The following is a 27,213-nucleotide window of genomic DNA, read 5'->3' on the forward strand; positions in this document are numbered from 1 at the left end:
CACTGTACAACACGGTCCCACTGTACAACACGGTCCCACTGTACAACACTATCCCACTGTACAAGGCGGTTCCATTGTACAACACGGTCCCACTGTACAACACGGTACCACTGTACAACACGGTCCCACTGTACAACACGGTCCCACTGTACAACACGGTCCCACTGTATAACACGGTCCCACTGTACAACACGGTACCACTGTACAACACGGTCCCACTGTATAACACGGTCCCACTGTACAACACGGTCCCACTGTACAACACGGTCCCACTGTACAACACGGTCCCACTGTACAACACGGTCCCACTGTACAACACGGTCCCACTGTACAACACGGTCCCACTGTACAACACGGTCCCACTGTACAACACGGTCCCACTGTACAACACGGTCCCACTGTACAACACGGTACCACTGTACAACACGGTCCCACTGTACAACACGGTCCCACTGTACAACACGGTCCCACTGTACAACACGGTCCCACTGTACAACACGGTCCCACTGTACAACACTATCCCACTGTACAAGGCGAATCCACTGTACAACACGGTCCCACTGTACAACACGGTACCACTGTACAACACGGTCCCACTGTACAACACGGTCCCACTGTACAACACGGTCCCACTGTACAACACGGTCCCACTGTACAACACGGTCCCACTGTACAACACGGTCCCACTGTACAACACGGTCCCACTGTACAACACGGTCCCACTGTACAACACGGTCCCACTGTACAACACGGTCCCACTGTACAACACGGTCCCACTGTACAACACGGTCCCACTGTACAACACGGTCCCACTGTACAACACGGTCCCACTGTACAACACGGTCCCACTGTACAACACGGTACCACTGTACAACACGGTCCCACTGTACAACACGGTCCCACTGTACAACACGGTCCCACTGTACAACACGGTCCCACTGTACAACACGGTCCCACTGTACAACACTATCCCACTGTACAAGGCGAATCCACTGTACAACACGGTCCCACTGTACAACACGGTACCACTGTACAACACGGTCCCACTGTACAACACGGTCCCACTGTACAACACGGTCCCACTGTACAACACGGTCCCACTGTACAACACGGTCCCACTGTACAACACGGTCCCACTGTACAACACGGTCCCACTGTACAACACGGTCCCACTGTACAACACTATCCCACTGTACAAGGCGAATCCACTGTACAACACGGTCCCACTGTACAACACGGTACCACTGTACAACACGGTCCCACTGTACAACACGGTCCCACTGTACAACACGGTCCCACTGTACAACACGGTCCCACTGTACAACACGGTCCCACTGTACAACACGGTCCCACTGTACAACACGGTCCCGCTGTACAACACGGTCCCACTGTACAACACGGTCCCACTGTACAACACGGTCCCACTGTACAACACGGTCCCACTGTACAACACGGTCCCACTGTACAACACGGTCCCACTGTACAACACGGTCCCACTGTACAACACGGTCCCACTGTACAACACGGTCCCACTGTACAACACGGTACCACTGTACAACACGGTCCCACTGTACAACACGGTCCCACTGTACAACACGGTCCCACTGTACAACACGGTCCCACTGTACAACACGGTCCCACTGTACAACACTATCCCACTGTACAAGGCGAATCCACTGTACAACACGGTCCCACTGTACAACACGGTACCACTGTACAACACGGTCCCACTGTACAACACGGTCCCACTGTACAACACGGTCCCACTGTACAACACGGTCCCACTGTACAACACGGTCCCACTGTACAACACGGTCCCACTGTACAACACGGTCCCACTGTACAACACGGTCCCACTGTACAACACGGTCCCACTGTACAACACGGTCCCACTGTACAACACGGTCCCACTGTACAACACGGTCCCACTGTACAACACGGTCCCACTGTACAACACGGTCCCACTGTACAACACGGTCCCACTGTACAACACGGTACCACTGTACAACACGGTCCCACTGTACAACACGGTCCCACTGTACAACACGGTCCCACTGTACAACACGGTCCCACTGTACAACACGGTCCCACTGTACAACACTATCCCACTGTACAAGGCGAATCCACTGTACAACACGGTCCCACTGTACAACACGGTACCACTGTACAACACGGTCCCACTGTACAACACGGTCCCACTGTACAACACGGTCCCACTGTACAACACGGTCCCACTGTACAACACGGTCCCACTGTACAACACGGTCCCACTGTACAACACGGTCCCACTGTACAACACGGTCCCACTGTACAACACTATCCCACTGTACAAGGCGAATCCACTGTACAACACGGTCCCACTGTACAACACGGTACCACTGTACAACACGGTCCCACTGTACAACACGGTCCCACTGTACAACACGGTCCCACTGTACAACACGGTCCCACTGTACAACACGGTCCCACTGTACAACACGGTCCCGCTGTACAACACGGTCCCACTGTACAACACGGTCCCACTGTACAACACGGTCCCACTGTACAACACGGTCCCACTGTACAACACGGTCCCACTGTACAACACGCCCACCGCGAGCTGATTACCCAGGACGCGCAAACACGTCAAGATAAAAACGTTTCGCGCCCTACAAAGTTCGGTAGACCTTGATTTGCAACTAAACGCTTGTAGTTTGCATTGCGCGCGCAGCTTTTGCACAGTTTAGTTCAACATCAACCATGCATATAACTATTGTTAATATTTATACTGCATTAAATTTCTAATTTTTGACATTTGATGGGAATTTTGATGTGCAATTGCTGTTTTTTATATGAATTAGTATGACTATGCCGTTATATAATGCAAAATATAAATAATACGATTACTTGTATTTAAAACACATTGTAAAATGTACATCACTTTTTTTCCCGTGTTGAAGTTGATTCATTTGGTCGCTTTTATTTTTATTTTAATATATAACAACCTTTTCCATTGTAAATTACTAATTGAAAAAACTGTTTATATATAAATTATTCATTATAACTTTGTATTTTTATCGCGCGCGTCTTTATATGTTGTAAGTTCTAGTTACTGATAATTTTTATTAAAAATCACAATGTTGCGGCAGAAATAATGATATCACAAGTAAACTTCAAATATCCATTGCGATCACAAAGTTTTAATTCACCAAGTTATTAGGCCAAAATCATAATATATAAATGATAAAGTAAATTTATAGTTTCATTACACTTATTAAAATTTAAAAGCACGTATCGTGCAAAATAAATGACAAATATTAGTGCCACGTACCTATTTAAGTATGAAGAAACATAAATTTTGAAATTAAGAATCTGGAATCTCATATTTTCGATATTTAGATTTGTAATTACATTCGCCAAATAATTGTGTAAATAAACACGACAAAAGTTCAAAAATGCGCGGCTCAAAACACTAAATGCTGTACATTTTTAATATTTGAATATCTCCGCAAGCATTACGTTTCTATGGGTAATTGTAGGAACTCTAAATCTATGTTGCTTGTAGAGTTCCGTTTGTGGTTGGAATCGGATCGGTTTGTTTGTTCACAACGATTTCGCAACGGAATATGGTAGTATTAGCTAAGACCCTTACGATCATATTGTTGCCAACTTTGTCGCGCTGCCACTCCCTATTTTGCTTCACCCCTGGGATCATTCTACTGTACCATATTATTGGAATGCTGTGGAGGAAGACTTGAACTCGAAGTGTGTGGGGTGTAGGCCCGCCCTGCGTTCCCCAGGGATGCCCGATAGATAAAGATTTCTCACATTGTTCATTCGTGAACTGCAATCAAAAGGTACGTGTGCTCTTTTTGTACAACTTTTATACTCGCATGCCATGAATATTTGTGCATAAAAAATTGTTAGAAATTCGAATTTAATCTATCTTACTTTTTACTTTCGTAATCTGTTAATTTAATCTAACCGTCCTCACTTTCAGATTACTATAATCTTGTCTAAATAATAACGTTTCTCGGGTCAACTTTACGCTAGATAACTGCATTCTTTGCCAAGAGGTGGCAACCAAACAAAAAGTAAGTTAAGATTCCTGTACATATCCCGCTTCGCTTTTCAAAGATTTTGTATGCGAATAACTGCTTGAATTGCAGGAATTCTAATCAACTACATTCGCTATGTAACCGTCCAGTGTTAACATCGCAGTGTTAACATCGTACTGCATGGTCTAATTTATGTCCTCTTACTATTATGAGTTAATTGTGTTTGTTTCTAGGTTACCCTAGTGTTGAAATTATCGACAAGCTTCTTAAGAATGTCCATGATCGAGCATCTTGGGAAGACCAAAAGGTACTAGAGACATGCCAAATTCTCTGACAAATCTGACAAAACTGCCATTGACCTGCTATCCGGTTGGTATTATCGCCTCTGTTCCCTAAGTAAACGGTGCAAACGGCGATACCAATAATCGATTGAGTCAGGTACGGTCTATGCTTTTGGTATAAAGTTTATGTAACGTATTTATTAAGCCACCATCTTTTGTCTGGATTCTGATTACCAATTAAGGCATTTAAAAATATACTGACTGAATTTTACAGCTGCATGGTACCTTTTGTTCTTTATATTTAATTTATGAAAGTTCATATTTTTGCATCCTGTCGCTGTCTGACAGTTGCAAACATAAATGCAAAACGCATGTTGACTATTTTATTTTCTCAGGAGAACCCTGTCAGCTAAATCGTGGTCTAGGAAAGCCTGCTAATAAAGATCCCCGCACACCTCTCCTGAACCTGATGAAGGGATACTTCATACTAACAAGATGTCAAGCATTGCCGCCTTCAGTGTTCAGGTCAGTTTTAGATTGAAGACTGCAGCACTTTTCGTTTTAAATTGGTAACAATTAAACTTGAGATGGTCGAGCCTCGAGGAGCAATGCTCATATTAGAAACAGACTGAAATAGAAGAATAGAGTAGAATTTGAATTAAAATATCGTTAAACTGGTATTGTTTTAGAATGTGTACTCAACCGGACCGTATAATCAATATTAGGAAAGCCCTAGCAGATTACTATATATTGTAAATTGATATAACTGACAAGTAGGTTTCAAATAATTTCTGTAAATTATTGTGATATTTACTCTTCAGATCGTAAATTTGGTTCCAGTACTGTACTTTATGAAAGAGTGTGTTGACGTTAGTACGGATGCCACGGATACTGCTCGAAGATTGGCTAGACTTACTATCAAAGGAACTTAATGGAAAATTATATACCAGGTCTGTTTAAAATCAGTTACAAGCGGGCCATTTATTTAGCAACAATCCTTTTCATTAAAGTTTAGATGGACATGGACATGTGAACTAACATTCTTGTAATTATAAGCTATACCTGCAGCTAGTGTTAATAATTAATGAGCAGGGCTGAGTCGATATAAGTGCTGTGTTTAGTACCGCGGTTTTATGTTATGAAAAGGAAGCGAAGTTACATCGCATTACAAAATATTTGCTACCGTGAGAAATATTTTAAATCTTAATTTGTTGGTCTTATATATCACGATCGCGTAAAAGTAAACAATACCCCTTACTTACAAAGCTTCCCTTCTTATGATGTTCCAAACATGCTAAAATTAGAAGCTGCCTCTAAAATGTATATTATGTTAAAAGTTGGATAATAACGGAGTTCCGGAGCACGTGATATAGAATATTCTACTACTCTCAACGATGAGAATATATAGGTACAATTGTTTGCTCAAAGTAAAATATGGTTGCACCGAATATTCTATAATATATAAAGCTACATGATATTTAGAACTCGTACATGAGTAATAATTATAAAGTACTAAAGCCTGTAGATTATATTGTGTTTGACTTTGAAGCAGTAAGGACCAACTGAACCTCTCATCAATACTATAATTCAAAGAATTATTTCTGCTGTATAATGTATAATGTACGACCGCCCACGTGCAAATTATGTAAACGAATACAAGTTGCGTAGAAACCATGGTAACGAGGGTTCTCATGTACAAACTACCCAGATAGTGCGGGAGTTGAGATGCTTTGCACGTGACCGGTCCACGTGATATCTTGCACTAATGCAGGTCGTCTAATATGCGTGCTTGTTAATTAACTGTCATTCAGTCCACTGTATAACAGAATTATGGCAAGATTCTGATATAAAATCTTATGAATTCTACTATAAAATCGAACCGCAAAAGATGGTACCGACTACTGACTTTAAAATATCGAAATTTGTTCAGTAACGAAATTAATCCACCTCATAAGACTGATTTAAGTTACCCAGGTTCGTGCTGGACTTCTCCGTGTCAACAATCTCCAACTCCGGTGTCCTGTTTTTCGTCCCGTAGTGCTAACGAAAAGAAAATGCTTCTCAAGTTCAACGACGAAAAGGTTCGCTGAAAACCGCATTAAACATTAAATGCTTGCTACTATGTATGGGTCCAAGTTACTGCGGACATAGTTCACTATGTGTTTACCGTGTTTGGGTGCCCATCATATTTTACAGATGGGGGCGATATTTTGAACGATTCTATTTTATATTCATCTATTGCTGTACTCTGTAAAATTTGAAAAGTATTTAATAATAAAAAAAAACATCATCTTTCCTATTAAAAGGACGGTTTGTCCCTGAATATAGTCTGTTCACTTTTCCAACCACTTCATCTTTCAGGTAACTGTCTATCACTAATCACTATATGCGAGGTAAACCTATGGAGTTGGCATGGAGGGCAGCATCAACGATGGGGTTACACATAGGGTGAGTCCAAATTGTCTCCCTGTTTACGATCTTAACATTTAGTGATGAATATATTGGGGCCACAATAGTGTTACCCATACCACTGAGAAGTTGGACATTCTACTGCAATCAAGAGGAGCACAAAATATTATGCTACATTTCTCTATAACAGTGACACTTTGGTGCGAACTTATCTGGGGTTTGCTGCTCTCATATCTCCACAAGTACCCAATATGTCACTCGACCAATTTTGGACCGTTCTGACTACTTTTTCCATCTTAGAAAACCGAATTGAGGCTTCCCAGCACTCAAATACAGCCAATACTTCGATGTCCCCATGTTCCAAATTTATGGATTCATCTACTGCATGTTCGTGAGTTTAGGTGTACAGTGTACACTGCACTGTGCAATGTATAGTGTAAATTGTATACTGGTAGTTGGATAATATCCAGTTGAAAGATACAAGGACAAATGGAACAGGAAGTTAGGTATGTAAAATTTTGGCGGGAACATTTGAGCATGAGGCATCTGGTTCGCAGTTGGGAAGAAGCTGCTGAATTTCGACTCTTGACCTGCTATTTTATTTGATTCTTTAGGGAAATTATTTCCGACTGAAAGTTTGCCTGCATCACTTTGAGTAGGTTCTGTACTGTATCTCTAAATTTAAAGAGGTTGAATGTTGAGAGTTGCCATGTCGGTCGTTTTTTCCGAAGGCTCGTTGGCAGCAGAAGTACCCTCAGTGCGCCTGTAAGATCCCCGATCTGGACGGCTCTCACCACCTGGATATTTGCCGTCCTTCTTCCGAGTATCTTTATCTTTGGAGGGTTTAACACGCTTAGTTCCCACCAGATGAACAAGAGTGCATTGTTCTTTAAAACACTGCTTGTGTTGAACCGAGTTTTTGCTTTGGGTGGTAGAGCTGACACCCTGAACCTAAAGTACAGCCCTCATTAGAATCAGTGCTGAAACGTGTAAACTTTTTACAGCGGCTTAGGATGAAGCTTGCTGTATGTAGTTTTACCCTGGTGGAGAGTCCGTCCACTTATTCCGTGAGGGCATATCCCCATTGTGTAGTTGCTTGTTGCTGCATGATGCATCCAGTTTCTTAGATAGTTCATCTGCGTCGATATCCATCTGTTTATTTTCATTAGGATCGGAGTTGCCGTCTGTGTCCACCAGCTGTTGAGATCCTCTCTGTCCTTCGATGGTTTAAAAAAAGCAGACATGAATTAAAACCGATAATTCACGTTTCAGTATATATACCAGAAGTGTGGTTGTATATAAACAGCTGATAAACTCTCGTACTTGTGATTGTATGTCTCGCTTCACCTTATTGCATGCTCGGCTCACAATTTAGCAACAAATAACTGATAAGCGAGCACTTAAGAATACAACCAAACAAATGTGTAATGAATTTGGTTTTCCTTTCATTCATTCTAAGTTCCACTGTAGTGGTAACTCTTTCAACCTCTTGCATCAGCTTCTCTGCCTCTTTTACAGAATTCGCTATAAGAGCAATGTCATATGCAAAAACTGTGTCCGATAAATTCTCCGCCTTAACTCTCCCACTCCTATAAGGCTTTATGGTAAATCATATTTCAGGGTGCTTGCTTAAGGCTTGTCTCCTGCAATAGTCGAGGGCTATTACAATGAACAGCTACGGTGCTAAGATCTGCAAGATCTCAAAGTGGTCGTTACTTGACTTAGTTGTAAAATGTAAACAATCGATTTGTAGTTGAACTTCTACTAAAACGTTCATCAACGCAGGGTGCTAGCGCCAACTTGGGGCCTAAGCCCCTCAAGTCCGGAAGCCCCTCAAAAGTTCGGTCAGAGGCCCTAGTTTGCAATGTACCAAATCAAATTTCACAAAATAACCAGGGTGAGTTAACATCTGTTTCAACTAGCAAATTTTCGGCAGTTTTCGTGCTAAAAAGACACAATTTTCAACAACCAAAAATCAAATTAATATTTCGCGCGTCCGCGCGCGCACACTGCACCACCACGTAATCCATTATAAAATTTTATCATGTAATTATTTGAGAACTTAGGCCTTTGTTTGGCTGGTGTGAAAAGGTGTACCCCGCCCCACGGACGTCCGGATTTTCAGAAACCGCCCCTCCCCCCTCGGCATCCCCCTGTCCGAAATTCCAAATCCAACCCCTCTATATCATATATGCAAGACGTACTAAGTAGATGGCTGATGGCCCCATAGATATATAATTGTGATCATAAATTAACAGAGTTTAATATTTCAGGACCCGATCGACGATATATAAAGTGAAGAGTTACAAGTTCTACAAGACTTATCTGTTCACCGGTTTATCAACTCATGATTTGGAAAAACTTAATTCATGAACTCGAGACTCTAAGTTACTGAGTTATATTATTATTTCGTGTATTGCCGGGAAGGCTGTTAATTTAGGATAGAGTTTTTGTGGCACTTCTCAGTTTGTTCTTTTGTAGTTGTTCTCACACAGCTGAGTAAAAGTTTTAAAACTTGAGAGCAGTGTTTATAATTCAATTTATTATTAATTAGAATTAATTGGAGCATGGAACAACTACACCCTTTGAAGCCTGGAAAATACGGTAGATCTAGTTAAGACTCAACAGTCAATACATGCTATGTGGGGGAGAAGATGGACGAACTTTTTCAAAAAGTAAAAAAGAGATGACTGCCGGTATTGAACCGTGCACCTTACCCATCGGGCATTCTTAAATTAGTCACTTGTGCTAATCTAGCTTTTGAGTTTCAAGATCTTGTTTGGTATTTATAATAATAATATGTCATGACTAAAAGTGCGAGATCTCTTTTAAAGATTTCATCTGTGTTTGATGTTTACAACTGTCCAATGTTTTTAAGGTATTAAAATCGAAGCCGCGAATTAGTATCAACATTGCCAAGTTTAAATTTGCAAAGCTAGTCTTAACTGTCGTTGTTAGTTAAATTTTAAAATATTTGTTTAGTTAAATTTTGATGTTATACTTACTCCTTACTGTCACCAAGATGCAGTTAGACCTAACCAGAAAGGCCCAACGCAGAGTTAGGCCTAAAGTAGGCGTTAGGCTTAACTGCATTTTGGTGACAGTTACATTTGTTATCTGTCATCTGTAAAGTTGTAATACTAATATTGTACTATCTTGATGTTTCCTCCTAATTGTGGCTTACATACAGAATGGCATACGTTTCTGACCACGAATCACACTTGACAATACTTCTTTAGTGCCAATAATTGTACGTGTTTGAAGTCTTGATTTCATTTCATTAGGACCTCTAGTGTTGATCGGATGACTGAATTTTATGTTTTATTTCTCCTTGATACTATATTTCAAAATCATGTAAGGTACATAAACTGGGACATTAACATATCCCACAGAAATGAGGACCGCCAAGGAATGAAAAACTAAATCTAATATAGACTATATCATAGAATTATAATAATGCTACATGCGACACGCTCTCAAATTGCTAATGAGCGGACTAATCATTATTATATTTGGGCACGCGCTTAGTAACCATAGAAACGCGCTCGATCCAATTCCAGTATATTGCGACGAGTGTTTACATCACTAAATTAGCTGTAACTTTGTGTGATTATCTGCGATCTTGCTAATTTTAAGGCGCTGTGGCTAAAATCATCCACCGAACCAACAGGCAAAATTTCAGAAAGATCGCACCCAGCGCCCATTTCGACCTCACGAGTAATCAGCTCGCGGTGGGACGGTCCCACTGTACAACACGGTCCCACTGTACAACACGGTGCCACTGTACAACACGGTCCCACTGTACAACACGGTCCCACTGTACAACACTATCCCACTGTTTATGCATCACTTAAATTACCTTCCCGTTGTATTTGGAGTGATCATTTTCAATTTCTTATCCTTATCAGTTGGAACGTAATAACCTCTTACCATCTCGTTCATCAGTGATGCACGCCGCCACCGGACGCCGCCGCGCCGGCACATTTTCACACGCCGCCACGCCGATACCTCTCAAGTCGGCGTGGCGTGAAAGGAAATAGAAAGAGTATGGTGCCAGTCGGGGTTGATTTTGAACTTTAGGAGATCCAAATTGTCCAACGACAATGTTAAGAATTTGATTTTTCTTAAATATAATTGTAAAAATCACCAAGTATAATTGTAAAAACCACACTTATTACATCATTATTTCATGCACGCACGTACGCCACAATTTTTGTGGGCCTGGAAATTCAAACCTAAATTTTGACAAAATTATGTTCCACGCCGCCGAACGCCGCCACGCCGGGCCATTTTGGGCACGCCGCCGCCGGTTGGCGAAAAATGAACCGGCGTGCATCACTGTCGTTCATTTCGTTTATATGATATTATCTCAGCTTCGAGATCATATGATTCGTCAATTATGTCAATATATCGTTTCTTGAATACTTAAATATTCAACTCACCAATTCAAGGCTTGTAGTTGAAGTGACTGAGGAATCTTTTATTACGTTCTTCTTCAGTAGCGTTACACGATTCACAAATTGTCTGTCGAACCTAAACGGCTTTGCTTCGCCTTGTTTTAACAGGATAGGCGAAAACATTTTAAACTGCAACTTAAACTTATTTAAAGTGACGTACAACTTGTGAACTGTTCTTACTAGTAGAGAAGAAATAATACGAATTTTAATTATTTGATTGTGATTTATGAGCGACAAGCGTGACTGTGTAATTAAATTAAATAATGTTATAATTAATAAAGGAGTAACTTAATCAGGTTTGGGTTTCTTATTAAATTTATTTGCCAAGCTATGTAGCAGGAGGTAATCAAGTGAGGTAGTCACGATCTCGTACTGTCAGTTGATTGATAACGTGACCAAGTTTAGCCAGCGAGAAGGACTGCATTTGATTTACCTGGGGCCCAGGGTAAGTGTTTAAAAATCACTTATCATCCAATAACTTAATCAGGTTGGATATTCTTATATATATTCTTAACTAGACCAATAAGCAATTTTAGATTATTATATTTTTCTATATTTGTATAATAAGTATATTGACGTAGTGGATGGTTGAGGGGGTTTCAAGCACAGGTCACTCTCAAATCCTAAAGATAAGCAGTGGCCTTCGGCACTTCAAACCTCTTCAACCCTCCCCTGATTTATTTATTATTGATAATGTTTGATTGTGCCGTAAAAATAAATATTTGTTTTATTAAATATTTGTTTCCTTATTAAATTTATCTACAATATGAATTTTAAGATATATTAGACTGTTTTTTAAAAGTTTTTGGAGCTGGATGTCGGTTAACAGGGTTCCCTTAATGCTACTAGATGATAGATCTAAGTCGATATAGATTAAGAGTTGGTATTTATAACAACAGTAAGAACCGCAGATCTAAGCAGGTTAGTATAACAGGTAACTTTGTGCCCGACATCGGGGTTCTTGATGCTTTAAGACTTTTTGTTTTGATTTATTTGTATCTCTATTTTGCATTATGTGTGATGAGTGTGACGATTGGGATGGCTTTGGAGTGTCATTTTAGACCTTTTACTGTCACAGCCTTCCACAGCATCTCAGACAATGAATTTATTCATCTCTTCCACAGTCATAGCAAAAGCTATGCTGCGGTATTAATGTTTTTTCTCTTCAAAAAAGACTGGTGGCTTTATAAAATATTAGGGGCTTCTCCTGGCTTACTTGGCAAGCTGAACTTCACTGGTCTTGAAAACAAGCCAGACAGTTACGGATACATTCAGCTAATTATGCACTACCTCAATATTATTACTGTTAGCTGCATGCTTTGGATACATACCTTGAACGCTGTCCTTTTAATTATTGTCAACCCAAGCTTACTTAACCCTGGGCCTACTACATACCTCAAGGTTGTTTCTTTTAATATACGCATGGCCTGATTCCTTTCTCACAGCTACAGTCCGACAATCCTTCTTTTGACAACATTAAAATATTTGAACTCCATCACTATATTCACTGCCATGAACCGGACATCCTCCTGATCAATGAATCTTGGCTTAAAAAGTCTATCATTGACTCTGAAGTCATACCTGAATCGTACAAAGTTTTTAGACTTGATCGTTCCTTACAAACCCATCCACCAGATCCACAGAATCCAAGAAGATTTAGGAAGCATGGGGGTGGCGTTTTAGTTGCTATACGTAGGGACATTGATATTGTATCTACTAAGTTAGAGTACAAGTGCCCGGCAGAGCTTCTTGGTATAACACTCAAATTTAGGGACGGTAGTAAACTAATTCTTTGCAGCTTCTATAGGGTAGGTACTTTAGGGGCCAACAATCATAACGCCTTCCAAGATTATGTTAGGAAGGCAAGGCAACGTAGAGGTGTTAAAGGTATTGTAATTGCAGGGGATCTTAATCTACCTGGTATTGATTGGCAGAATTACTGTAGCAGCAATCCGGTTGAACAGCTCTTTCTAGATACTTTTAGTAACTTTGGTTTAGAACAACTTATTACCAGTCCAACACATACTGGAGGAAACATTCTTGATCTAGTCTTAAAGGACCAGTTAACTGAAAAAAAAGTTATCCTCATATTTTGACAGATTGTGACAAATAGCAAACTAAGCAACGAGTCGAAATTCCTAAATCTCTAACTGCTCTCTAACGCGTGTAAATAGCGTTTGTATTATTTTGGCGATGACGTCATAAAGTCCCTCTTGCGCGCAGAGTAGCTCGTGAGACTGTATTTTACAGGTAAAAATGGACATAATACAATCTTTTCCCCCGAATAACTCGAAAAGTAAGTAATTTAGGGTACATGTTGCTTCATAAGTTGTATATAAACATGGCCATTCTGCACAATTTGCACACATTCAAAAACATTTAGGGCCTTCATAGCCCAATTAACCAGATACCCATAGTTTTGCATGATTTCTGGAACCGAAAATCAGTTTTTCGCCAATAACTGAAAAAGTAAGCACTTTAAGGCATATGTTTGTTCGTAAGTCATATATTAATATGCTAATTGCGGTTCTTTTGCATCCTGTCTGAAGACTCCATCACGATCATATCGAAAATGGGCTTAGCACCACGCCCAAAATGGTTTTTGGCGAATTTATCGAAAAGTAAGGATTTTAGGCCATGTGTTGCTCAATAACTCCTATATAAACATGCATATGCGGCTTCGTTCAAGCCTCTATTTTGAAGTCTCTACGACCTTCAGAAGCAAGGGGTCGGTTACGTTATTGGGTCAATATGGGCGTGGCCCTCCTGGGTTTTCTCCACAGTCAAAAAAATGTCTCCAAACGAAAATCGTTTAATCATAACTTCGGGAAGGTCTGTGCAAAGTTTCGTGAGTATTAGAACATTTGCAGGTTCATTTCCATAAATGTCCATAAATGACTGGACTACACAACTTTAGAGTTAACTTTAGAGAAACTCATAAGTCATTTATCTCAAATTAAGCTGTTAGTGTCCATGATCAACCTCTGGCGACAATGTTTTACGTGAAATGTAAAAATCAGGAGTAATATAAAAAAGGTATTTTTAGATTAAAGTGCTAGCTCATAGTTTTAGAATTGTATAGATTAACGTTGGTCATTTAGCCATCTAACAATCGATCGTGCCGTAATATATGGCCAGAGAATAATAGGGTCTTGGAAATTCTATAGTTGTTCAGTGGGTCGATCGACTGAACACGTTTGCACTTGGTATTTAAACTTACCAGTAGTTTATTTATGTTATGCACCGATGATAATGCAATTAGGATAACAACTAGGTAAGCCGGAAGTCTAATTCAAAACACACCTCACACCGTACACACCTCCAATCAGTAATTTTACTATTTGGTAAACCGGGTATTTTGGCGGGAATTCTGTTCCCACGGCACTGTTCTGATAGAAGCTACTTCTACTAATGGTCCCAGAGGAACGGCCGTAAAGTAGCCAAACTTCTTGTCTCCTGTACTGGCAGACACTTGCAGATTAAAGTTAGAAATTTCGCTATGCTATAAATATAATTGCTCTCGGAATTGAACAAACTCCTACTTATCTGTATCCTTTGTAAATTCGTTAGAGTTTCATGGACTGGGGAAAAATAATCGGTACAGTCTCCCTGCTTGTGTAATTAAGCAATGAAAACAATCCAAAATTATCACATATGACATAAGTTGTAATAGCAGAAACTTTCTAACGTCCGTACATTCACCCGCCACTGTTCAAGAACCTATATCACTGTTTAAAATCATGACGTGAGCACTGTACATCCAATCAGCTATTCCTTTAGTTAGGATGATAGCCAAAACTATAAGGATTTTGGAGAACTAGGGTAATAGTCATAATTCTAAAATTTGAGTGAGTTACACGTGTTTTATTGACGATGATAAACATTTGTAATGTAAATTACGCTATGCAAGCGCGCACTGAGGGACTTTATGACGTCACGAGGCCACAGCTTATTATTGCAATAACACGCGTTACACGTACGCTAGAGAGTTGGTTCTTTCGGCGATACGATTCTTTACCAGTTTGTCACAGCTGATTTAAATCTTAGCCAAATTGGAGACTACAAATTTTTCAGTTAACTGGTCCTTTAACCGATAAACCCCATCTCATCTCCGATATAAAAATTTGAGAACATAATATTCCATGTAAGTCCGACCATTTTGCAGTCTCCTTTACTTTGAAATCAAAGGTGAAGCGCATCAAATCGCAAAAGAGGGAATCTTTAAATTTTAAAAGAGCAAATTGGGATGCACTTAATGCAGACCTTGCAGATATTGACTGGCAGGCAGAGTTCACTGGTAATATGGAAACATCATGGAACAAGTTTAAGGAAGTTTTAGAGCAAAGAACCAATGAACATATTCCAAAGATTAAAATTGGAGGCAGGGCTCAACCTCCTTGGTTTGACGCTGAGTCTCATCAGGCCTGCCTAGAAAAAGAAAGGCTACACAAAAGTTATGAAGAAACCACGGACCCTTCCTGCAAGGCTGAGAAGTACTTTAAGTTCTCTAAAAGCAGAAGCGATTTTAAGAAAATTGCCTCCAACAAGATGGCATCTAGCTTTGAGGACGAGGATGATGAGAATCTAATTACAAAGAAATTCTGGTCCTATGTAAAAGCAACATCTAAGAATACTCGCATACCTGAACAAATTCACCTAGAAGATGTACACAAAAGTGATCATTCTGACCAAGCAAACCTATTTAATACCTTTTTTCATCAACAGTTCTCATCGCCTAGTGATTATGATGTACATGTTGATAACACACTCACACAGGATGATATTGATTATGTATCTACCCTTTTCAGTTCGTCTAGGATAGTAGATATTCTCAAGAATTTGAATACTAGAAAAGCTATGGGACCGGATAAAATCCATGGTGAAGTTCTTAAAAAATGTGCCTTTACGTTAGCCCCAGCACTGGAGATTCTTTTCACAAAGTGCTATGTATCCGGCTTCCTACCATCAAATTGGAAATATGCAATTGTTGTTCCAGTACACAAGAAAGGCTCCAAGAATGACATTAAGAATTATAGGCCAATATCTTTGACTAGCTTAGTTATGAAAGTCATGGAAAGAATTATTCGAGATGAACTTTTGAGTAGATGTTATGATAAAATTGATCCTCGTCAACATGGTTTCCTGCCTCACAAATCTTGTGCAACTCAGATGGTTGAATTCTGCGATAGCCTATCCCTCTCTCTTAACAAGAACATTAGATCTGATATTGTTTACTTCGATTTTGCCAAAGCATTCGATTCCGTTAACCACGACTTAATACTATACAAGCTAAAATTTTATTATAACATCGATGGAATGCTTCTCCAATTTATGAAAAGTTACCTCTCCGGACGTCAGCAATGTGTAGTTGTTAATGGGGCTATCTCTGCAACCCTACCGGTGTTGTCAGGTGTTCCTCAAGGGTCAATAATCGGACCAACACTTTTTGTTCTTTTCATAAATGATATATATTCTGGACTTTCTCAGGGCACTAATATCCTTTTATACGCTGATGATACTAAAATGTGGAGAGAGATATTCCAAGAGGAAGACCACCATATACTTCAAAGCGATATTAATTATCTCATGACATGGGCAAGAACTAATAAGATGAAGTTTCATCCTGATAAATGTAAGGTCTTAGCTATACTTAAGAGGTGGTCTCCCTTAGATGGCATTTTACCATTTACACGTTACACTTACTCTATGGGCCAAACTCTTCTTGATTATACAGATTCTGAAAAAGATTTAGGCATAATCATGACGTCTAATCTAAATTTTAATAGCCAGGCCGATGCTCTATATGGTAAAGCTAACCAAAAATTTGGCATGCTTAAGAGAAATTGTCATTTTATTAATGATCTGAACAAGAAAAGAGTCTTGTATCTTACTCTTGTACGCTCAATATTCGAACACTGTCCCATCATTTGGCGACCAGCGTCCAGTAGCACTATCAATAGGCTTGAAGGATTGCAGAAAAGGGCCCTCAAATGGATTCGTAATGATTACGGTGTAAGCTATAGTGTAGAGGAAATCTATAATGCCCATTGTAAACAGTTAAATATTCTGCCCCTAAAGTACAGGTTTGATTACCATGATCTCAAGTTCTTTCATTCCCTAGTGCATCAATACCACCCATGCACCACTCTGCCTCAGTACCTTACTTTCTTCTCCGGGTCAAGCCGACTGAGAAGCTCACATCTTGATCACTTATCAGTAATATCTTCAATTCCACCTGGCTCAGCTATATCTAAATCTTACTTTTATCGAGCTCATCTCACTTGGAACCGACTTCCTCTTTCCCTTCGAGAGATTATCAGACCAGGTGTGTTTAAAACAGAACTTATTAAACACATCTGGAAGGGACATGTTTGTACTGCATCTGTAGATATTGACCCTAGTTCAGATCCTGACAATTCTTTTTCTCCAGACTACGGGTAGTGTATTTCTCTATTATTTTTGTTTTAATTTTTTTTTGAGGTACTCATCACGCATTTTTGCTTTATTCGGATACAATTTTGATTTAGTCTTTTATATTCAATTATTTAAATTTTATCGTTAAAACTTCATTCCATTGGAAATATTACAAATCAGCCAATTGTAATTGAGAATTTTTGGGTTGTGGCAATTATTCTTAAAAACCTAGAAATGCCTCCTAAGTTCACAGCTCATATTATTTGCCCATTTTTCTCCTTCTGCACTTGGGGCCCAATGTAATTGCTCGACTTTTCATCAGGTCTCTCGAGGCTTTTTGTTTGGTTATTTGGGTGTATTGGTGTCCCCTGACTGTTATCATCGCTGTACACTTGTCAAGGCATTTTTTGGTTTCTCTAGTCCATTTTTAGAAATTCTATACAACATTGATATTGTAATAAATTCTGATGATAATAATTGAAAGATTTCAATAATTCAATAAAAAAAATGACGGAGATATTTTATGTTGTCATTGAAAATTGTGCTGAACTATTATAGTCATGTTATAACCATATATTAAACAGACAAGCTTTAATTTAGAGACTACCTTACTCGGGAATATTATAGCGGGTTAATTTATGACTGGGAAAATTAATGACCGGGAAAAATATGGCGGACTTTCCAAAAACCCGCCAAATTATCCCGGTCATGTATTTACCGATGACCGACCTTTCAAGTTTTTTTTCAGAGGTCAACAAATTTTCAACCGAAATTTCTGTTTTTGTTACTTGTTAAAGAAGTTATTTCAATTTACAGTTATTGATGTTACTCAGAAATAGAAAAAAAAAGACACGTCTATTTAAAGGAAAATAAATCTAAGCAATAATAAGTCAAATCTTCATTAAACTTAAAGCGTATTCTCATTCTCATTATCGCTAATGTCCCCGCCATTATCATTATTGATATCCCCCTGAGCTGCTGACCGTCAAATTCGAAGTTGTATTGTTGTCTTAACAAGACTTTCATTTTGTCCGCTAATGGGGCTACTGCTCTGAAGGTCAGCCGGAGCTTAATTTCCTGCCCACCGCTTGGTATTGGGGAACGTCTTGGGCCTTGGCTTTGCATCTTCAACTGCTCCAGTAATCAATCCACCATGGACCATGAAATAGTGGCACAGTTTACTCACTTCTAGCGGGATGTGGCCACAAGTTACTTTAACGGGAAAAACTCCCTCTTTCTTTAGTCTACACACTGCACACGAGAAGCGATCAATCTTTAGAGACATTATTATTATAATATATATTATATATTATTATTATTTTCTTTTTCTTCTATAACATATAAATTGTTCTCTTCTCTACAATTCACTGATTCATGGGGAAGAGAAGTGAGAATCACGGTCCACCCTGAAATCTGATTTCTATAACCAAATTGTGATTTTAATAACGAAATTATGGTAGCAACCGCCAATAAAGTTACAGCCCTCCATCCAATGCTTCAAACGTCTTCTCTAGCACATATGAGACTTCAGGTAAAATATGATGATCACCACCCCCTTGGAACCCCATAATCTGAGTCGGCGGGTTTTTTTTATGACTGGTAAAATTTTTGACCGGGAAAAATATGGCGGAATCTTCCAAAACCCACCATTTTATCCCGGTTATAATATTCCCGAGTAAGGTATTTAATTTATACTGGATTTCTTTGAGGCTTTTTAAGAGTTTGGCTTCTTTTTACAGCTAACATCCTTTAGTTCAAATTATAATTTTCTGATATAATTGGAGTATTAACCCTTATCTTTATTAGGTACTGAAGATGTCCGAAAATGTTTTACCAATGATGTTATAAAGATTTTGATGGAATTTTTAAACTCATTCGTTGTCTGACTGTGGGAACTATTGATTCTTGATCTTTGAGGCTCCATATTACAAAATGCGAATATTCATTATTTTCGTCTTCGTAAGTTTCTCACGTAATGCCCAGGATTTTATTTCATTCGTGGTAGTAATATTATCATTTAATTACTTAATTACTTAATTAATATTATCATTTGATTACTTAAAAGTTTAAATGTTTATAGTTAATTACTTACAATTTTCATAGTCTATAACTATATAATGAAACGAATCGTCTGCCCGCCTATTTTGAGTGTTTTACTTGTTTGAAATAATTGATCATAATCTATTTCAGTATGTAAGTATATGTAAAAATGTAACTATGCTCTTGATCCAATTTATCAGGGTCCGGTGGGCCTCCAATTTTACACAATCGTGGAAGTATGGTTCATCTTAGGAGACTACCATTGCACCGATGATCAGTTTACTCTGGAGGAAATTTTACCGGTTATATTTTACCGGTTATATTTTACCGGTTATACTTATACCGTCACAATCGCAAATCCTTAGTAACTCAAGGAATTATCAGTTACACTTACGGGTGACTAGTGGCATGTATGAAGAAAATATGTTATATATAGTTTGATCCAAGAAATGTGGCTCTTCATTCTGCAAAAACAACTCTGATTTGAACGTACGGAGATCACTTAGAAAGTCATTTATATATCTCACGTTTACTTTATATGAAGTCAGTTTAATAACCAATAGTTTTGGTTTCACAAATCTAAAGAAACGCTCGAGAAGAAGCTGTATCCAGCTTCTTTTCAGCTGTTTTATCGAACAAAAACCCTCAACTTCAAAACACAGTTAAATACAGAACCCCCGATTTACCGGGGAAACAGCACAGAACCCCCGATTTACCGGGGAAACGAAGACGGCCGCGTTAAATCAGCAATTCACACATGATATCTCTCTCTGCCATGAAACATGGTTAACCTTTCAAACTATAATTTAAAACTTAAACCTAAACTAAAAATCAAGGTTCTTGGCAAATCGGAGTTTTGATTTGTCATTCTATAAAAAATGTTTGCCCAAAAGTTTCAGCTGGACGGTTTTTTTTGTGGTTCCTGGGACTATGGACAACACATTCCTGTAGACAAACCTTTGTTACGAATTTGTTCACAGAAAAATCAACTCTTGCCCTAACTACTATCTTTCTATGAATGATGGCCCCAAAGAAATGGCCGGGATAGATGGAGACTTACTGTGCGGTTGCTGCAGAATTAACTCAGTGCATTGATCCTGTATTAGAGAGGCACTATAACACAATTGAATTAAAAAAGTAAAGTAAAATATTATTAAAAAAGAAGAGTACTGACTGTGTTACCGGGAAAGTAGTCCATCTCTTCTCGTTGGGAAGACCATGACTTTTCTGAGTTAGAGTCGTAATCAGAGAATGTTATTTTCACCTGCAAATTTAGAATATATGCAAATCAGAGTTCCTGCAAGTCAATGCTGTCCGAATTGTATTAATATTATCAAGCTTTACACAAATCTGAAGTAATTAAGAATAAACATCCTAAAAACCTGACAAGTCTTCAACGAAGACTGGTAAAATGCAATTGTTGGAAATAACTGCAGAGACAGATAGAATTAGAAAAGAGACAGCTCAGTTAGTAGGATACAATTTAACGATAAACAGGAGATAGAAAGAGAAATCATGTCACGTACAGTGTTGAGACTGTTGTTGTCGATATCTTTAGAGTCATTTGCTCCAACACATTTTCGTTTTTTCAACCTGAAACAAAATGAAAATCAACCATTTGTTTGGTTGTTATATTTTTATGATCGGGTTTTTTTAATGATTGGGATTATCAGCTGATATTAATTTTTTGTTTTCTGACTACAGCAATTGCTCCCGGAGATGGAATTACAACTCTAGGACCGGATGAGTTGATAAAATAGCATTAGTAATGCTGCATTACATACATAATACTGGTAGGGCTGAACCGATTGGGCGACATCTGTCCGACAGGGAGCAGGACTATTGAGCGGTGGACTGTTGAGCGTAGGACTGTAGGTCGGTGAAGGTCGGAAGTAGGACTGTAGAGCGGTGTCAAATCGCCAGGGTAGGACTCTAGAGCGGCCGCCCTTATACAATCTCACAACATGAGGACTTTAGAGCGGTACGATCCTAAAATGAGGACTGTAGAGCGGTGGACTGTTGAGCGGTGGACTGTAGGCCGGTGAAGGTCGGAAGTAGGACTGTAGAGCGGCCCTCCCTTATAGATCCCATAACATGAGGACTCTAGAGCGGTACCCTCTTATAACATGAGGACTCTATAGCGGTTAAAAATTTGAAGATTGAACACTCAACGAAGCTAAGTTATACATTGTAACTCGTGATTGATTATGGTCATGACATTCTAGGATGATAACTTTATTAAAGAGTCATGGAGTTAATGAACATTTTCATTTACTTATTATAAATATTCATTACTAATATTATAGTGTAACTTAATTTAAGATTATTGGTCGGTCTCAACGTCTTCCAAATGATTGAAATATTCCCCTGCTACTCAAAAATGTAAAACGTGTCTTTGTTATTTTAGTGAACTGTTCGTATCAATGTGATTTCGCTAAGCAGAGTACCGATCAAGTTCGTGCAGATCATTTAGGAATGAGGATCGCATCGCGTGACGCTTTAGCGCCTACTAAGGATATCTCATGTTCATCAATCTGGTGACGGGACTGATTCAGATCAGATCCCATCGCAGTGCGATATCTTGTTAGGATTTCGAAGGTATGGTATAAATATCACGGAGTATCCAGTTTTCGTATATCAAATTCGATTCCTACTCCTCTTCTACAACTACCTACAATATGCAGAGTGTTAACAGTCTTTCTCCTCCTGAGAAGCCCATCTTCATCCGGGGACGAACAGCCGGCACCATCAACCTTGTCCTGAGCTGCAAGGATTTCGCTACGGAATTAAGGATGGAAAACCTATCCAAGACGGCCGTCAAGCTTGGCGATGTGTCCTGAGGAAATACAAGTGTCCTGGTCGCCTCTACACCACTGGAGATTCCGTCTGTGACACCTCACATTCATCCTGCAGACTCAACAAAGCGAAGAAGGTTGAGAGTCCCACTCCTACAGCTCCTGGAACCTTGGCCGACCTCCAACTGGATCCCTCTGCCATCGATTCTCCCTCAACGGAGAATCAATGCTCGTGTACTACTAGCCGAGCCGCCCACCTAGCTGAAGTAAACGATGATCAGGACCTCGTCTCACACCTGGACATGCTGCGAAGTGATGGCTGAGGAGTGAAATGTTATTTTGATAGTATTTATTTTTCGTAATTGTTTGTAATAAGTTTTATCGATTTTATCATCCTAATATCACATGTGTTATTGATTACGAGTTAAAAAAACATAATTTTATTCAATGTTCAAATTTTTTGGAAGACGTTGAGACCGACCAATAATCCTAAATAAAGATACACTATAATATTAGTAATGAAATATTTATAATGAAAATGTTCATTAACTCCATGACTCTTTAATAAAGTTACCATCCTAGAATTTCATGACCATAATCAATCACGAGTTACAATGTATAACTTAGCTTCGTTGAGTGTTCAATCTTCAAATTTTCAACCGCTATAGAGTCCTCATGTTATAGGAGGGTACCGCTTCGTTGAGTGTTCAATCTTCAAATTTTCAACCGCTATAGAGTCCTCATGTTATGGGAGGGTACCGATCTAGAGTCCTCATGTTATGGGATGAGGGCCGCTCTACAGTCCTACTTCCGACCTTCACCGGCCTACAGTCCACCGCTCTACAGTCCTCATTTTAGGATCGTACCGTCCTCATGCTGTGAGATCTATAAGGGCGGCCGCTCTAGAGTCTTACCCTGGCGATTTGACACCGCTCTACAGTCCTACTTCCTACCTTCACCGACCTACAGTCCTACGCTCAACAGTCCTCCGCTCAATAGTCCTACAGCCGTCCGACAGCCGAATTAGGGATTTCGGACAGATGTCGGTAGTAAAATATGGCTCAGATTATATCTCAAATTGGAAATGTTACGTATACAAATTAGCAAGTATTAACAGTTCAGATCATGTCTCTAATTGGAAATGTGTCGTATTGAAATCAGATCACAATTTCGGACAGATGTCGTTTTTTCTGGTACCCTGAGTCGGACAGATGTCGCTGTCGGACAGATGTCGCTGTCGGACAGGAGTCGTGTTACCGGCTGAACCATAATTGTTTTGACAAGTGATATGAATTCTGGGTTTTAATTGGTCAATGCTAGAAGCAAATTAATGAAACGCTGTCACTCCTCAGAATGAGGTCTACCCTCTGGCCTCTTGGCTGACCCGTATCTGTAGATATTACAAAATACACGAAAAGTACCTCATCTCCTCAGACAGTGAGTGAAATGATCGGGACCGGAGAGAAACTCCAGAACTAGAGGTAAAACTGAGATCCCCTTTTACAAACACTCCGTCTCTTTTGCAGTCTTGTAGTAAGGGGCTCAAATCTGAAACAGAAACATGATTACAATAATTACAATGATTACAATGATTACAATGATTACAATGATTACAATGATTACAATGATTACAATGATTGCAATGATTACAATGATTACAATGATTACAATGATTACAATGATTACAATGATTACAATGATTACAATGATTACAATGATTACCATTATTACAATGATTACAATGATTACAATGATTACAATGATTACAATGATTACAATGATTACAATGATTACAATGATTACAATGATTACAATGATTACAATGATTACAATGATTACAATGATTACAATGATTACAATGATTACAATGATTACAATGATTACAATAATTACAATGATTACAATGATTACAATGATTACAATGATTACAATGAATTTTGTTATGTTGATTGCAATTATTAAAACGTGATACAGGTTCCTCGTCTTAAAATATGATTTTCCCGGCACCGGGTATTTTTTAAATATTCAAATGTGATACTACAATATAATTTTAGATGAACAGTTATCGATCTGAAAGTAGAAGAATCGCCTGCTAAGTGATATTATAGTTAATTAGTTATTATTTAAAAACCAAAGAGCAAAATTTCACCTGATAGGGATGAAACTCCTGATGTGGAGGTTTGGGAGGATCTAGCTTTCAGTGAAGAGTAAATGAAATCATCTGGATCTAAAAAATCCATCAAATTCTGCGAGATTCAATATAATAAGGTATTTTGTATTTTTAGACGAAAAAACGCATTCGAATGTTGAAATGAAAAATAATGCATTAACCGTATCCATAAGTTTTTAAAGCCGTGTCAATCGGAGCGCAAAGACAATAGAATTATATACAATTCAAAAAGAAATACACAGTACATTTTTCTGAAGGACAGCAAAACCTGAACAATCAAGTAAACCATGTTTGTTTTGCCAGTACCAGTCAGTGATTCACAGTCTGTACCAGTCAGTGCTGGAGGCTGATTGGCTAATCGCTGTCACGTGTTAAAAGCAATACAATATACATGTTTTGATGGACAGCTCCAAACGCACAGACGTGTCAAGTAAACATGGCTTTTCTTACTGATAAAGTAGTAAATAAACCTTAAACAAGTACTGACTTACACTGCCAAAAGCGGTAAAGCCTAAAATGTGTGAAGTAGGCGGAGTGAGGGTGTATTAATGCTTGCGGAGTGAGACAACTATAAAGTTAAAACAGCATGGTACTTGCTGTTGCAGGTGCGAGCTGGGTTAATTATCACTTCAAATTGGTCACTACTACTACTGCTGCAAACTGTTTCCATGGTCACGCAATCTACTCTCACTTCACACAACAAATTAGTGTCTATTTTGATGCAAGTTTTGAGGAAAATCTCGTACAGTCTTACGAACGTAGTGAATACACTCCGCTAGAAATATACCCTCACTCCGCAAGCAATATACCCTCACTCCGCAAGCAATATATATCATAAACCAAACAGAGTCTTCCCTAGATTACTTATTAGTTATTTTAATCTTTAAAAGTTTAAACCGGCATTTGTCAAACGGGTTGAAGTCTACACACGTGGATTATTGTGGGTTGAAGTCTAATACAAAATAGTGGTGCCTATTCTATACTTTCTTCAAGCTCATGCAATTTGTCGTGTACAACTACAAGCACCCTTTTATGCATGAAATTAACACTCACTAGCAAAGGTAAATTTGAATAACTAAAGATAAAAATATAGTTTTAAACCTTTAAATCCCGGGACACATATTGGTTTCATACCGGCAAATTAAAGAGATCTCGAGATTGGTACACAAAGTACAGATCTCGAGATTGGTAGACAGTGAGTTTGAATTACAAACTCTCTAATTCAGGCATCCTCTGAGCTGGGAACCGGACGCTATGGCTGAGGACGCTAAGGTGAAGGACACTAAGGTGGAGGACGCTATGGTGAAGGACACTAAGGTGGAGGACACTAAGGTGGAGGACGCTAAGGTGGAGGACGCTAAGGTGGAGGACACTAAGGTGGAGGACACTAAGGTGGAGGACGCTAAGGTGGAGGACGCTATGGCTGAGGACGCTATGGCTGAGGAAGCTACGGTGGAGGACACTAAGGTGGAGGACACTAAGGTGGAGGACGCTATAAAGGTGGAGGACGCTAAGGTGGAGGACACTAAGGTGGAGGACACTAAGGTGGAGGACACTAAGGTGGAGGACGCTAAGGTGGAGGACACTAAGGTGGAGGACACTAAGGTGGAGGACGCTAAGGTGGAGGACGCTAAGGTGGAGGACGCTAAGGTGGAGGACACTAAGGTGGAGGACACTAAGGTGGAGGACGCTAAGGTGGAGGACACTAAGGTGGAGGACGCTAAGGTGGAGGACACTAAGGTGGAGGACGCTAAGGTGGAGGACGCTAAGGTGGAGGACACTAAGGTGGAGGACACTAAGGTGGAGGACGCTAAGGTGGAGGACACTAAGGTGGAGGACGCTAAGGTGGAGGACGCTATGGCTGAGGACGCTATGGCTGAGGAAGCTACGGTGGAGGACACTAAGGTGGAGGACACTAAGGTGGAGGACGCTATAAAGGTGGAGGACGCTAAGGTGGAGGACACTAAGGTGGAGGACACTAAGGTGGAGGACACTAAGGTGGAGGACGCTAAGGTGGAGGACACTAAGGTGGAGGACACTAAGGTGGAGGACGCTAAGGTGGAGGACACTAAGGTGGAGGACGCTAAGGTGGAGGACGCTATGGCTGAGGAAGCTACGGTGGAGGGCACTTAGGTGGAGGACACTAAGGTGGAGGACGCTAAGGTGGAGGACGCTACGGCGGAGGACACTAAGGTGGTGGACGCTATGGCTGAGGACGCTACGGTGGAGGACACTAAGGTGGTGGACACTAAGGTGAAGGACACTAAGGTGGAGGACACTAAGGTGGAGGACGCTATGGCTGAGGACGCTAAGGTGGAGGACACTAAGGTGGAGGACACTAAGGTGGAGGACGCTAAGGTGGAGGACGCTAAGGTGGAGGACACTAAGGTGGAGGACGCTACGGTGGAGGACGCTATAAAGGTGAAGGACACTAAGGTGGAGGACACTAAGGTGGAGGACGCTAAGGTGGTGGACGCTATGGCTGAGGACGCTACGGTGGAGGACACTAAGGTGGTGGACACTAAGGTGAAGGACACTAAGGTGGAGGACACTAAGGTGGAGGACGCTTAGGTGGAGGACGCTACGGTGGAGGACACTAAGGTGGAGGAC

At 39.9% G+C, this 27,213-nt stretch overlaps 2 protein-coding genes and 2 long non-coding RNA genes across 5 annotated transcripts in view; 2 read left to right on the plus strand and 2 right to left on the minus strand.

Moving 5' to 3' along the window:
• LOC134813739 (potassium voltage-gated channel subfamily A member 10-like) overlaps nt 1-24,675 on the minus strand; it is a 55,335-nt gene extending 30,660 nt beyond the window's left edge. Inside the window, exons 1-4 of the mRNA XM_063821606.1 lie at nt 24,583-24,675; nt 23,855-23,981; nt 21,165-21,231; nt 20,813-20,902 (exon numbers count right to left, since the gene is read on the minus strand). Of these exons, the coding sequence (XP_063677676.1) occupies nt 20,813-20,902; nt 21,165-21,231; nt 23,855-23,981; nt 24,583-24,673 (375 nt within the window). The 5' untranslated portion in view covers nt 24,674-24,675. The remainder of the gene's footprint in view (nt 1-20,812; nt 20,903-21,164; nt 21,232-23,854; nt 23,982-24,582) is intronic.
• LOC134814148 (uncharacterized) lies at nt 3,518-10,039 on the plus strand. Of its 2 annotated transcripts, XR_010160104.1 has the most exons (9): nt 3,518-3,836; nt 3,980-4,073; nt 4,271-4,475; nt 4,714-4,843; nt 5,140-5,268; nt 6,293-6,399; nt 6,680-6,766; nt 9,001-9,703; nt 9,809-10,039. It is a non-coding gene; the product is annotated as an uncharacterized LOC134814148 (long non-coding RNA). The 2 variants fall into 2 exon arrangements; XR_010160103.1 differs by having other exon boundaries at nt 9,001-10,039.
• Nucleotides 18,111-20,505, minus strand: LOC134814451 (uncharacterized). The gene is made up of 3 exons (XR_010160165.1): nt 20,228-20,505; nt 19,495-20,160; nt 18,111-18,209 (listed from the first exon to the last, which is right to left on the minus strand). It is a non-coding gene; the product is annotated as an uncharacterized LOC134814451 (long non-coding RNA).
• Nucleotides 24,676-25,857: 1,182 nt separating the features above from the next.
• On the plus strand, nt 25,858-27,174 carry LOC134814378 (probable serine/threonine-protein kinase kinX). Its single transcript, XM_063822477.1, has 3 exons — nt 25,858-26,178; nt 26,389-26,616; nt 26,737-27,174. The coding sequence occupies exons 1-3, from the start codon at nt 25,858-25,860 to the stop codon at nt 27,172-27,174; spliced, it is 987 nt and encodes a 328-aa protein (XP_063678547.1).
• The last annotated feature ends 39 nt before the right edge of the window (nt 27,175-27,213 follow it).

The sequence above is a fragment of the Bolinopsis microptera genome, chromosome 4 (genome assembly GCF_026151205.1).
Source record: "Bolinopsis microptera isolate Bmic1 chromosome 4, MBARI_Bmic_1.0, whole genome shotgun sequence".
Classification (NCBI taxonomy): domain Eukaryota; kingdom Metazoa; phylum Ctenophora; class Tentaculata; order Lobata; family Bolinopsidae; genus Bolinopsis; species Bolinopsis microptera.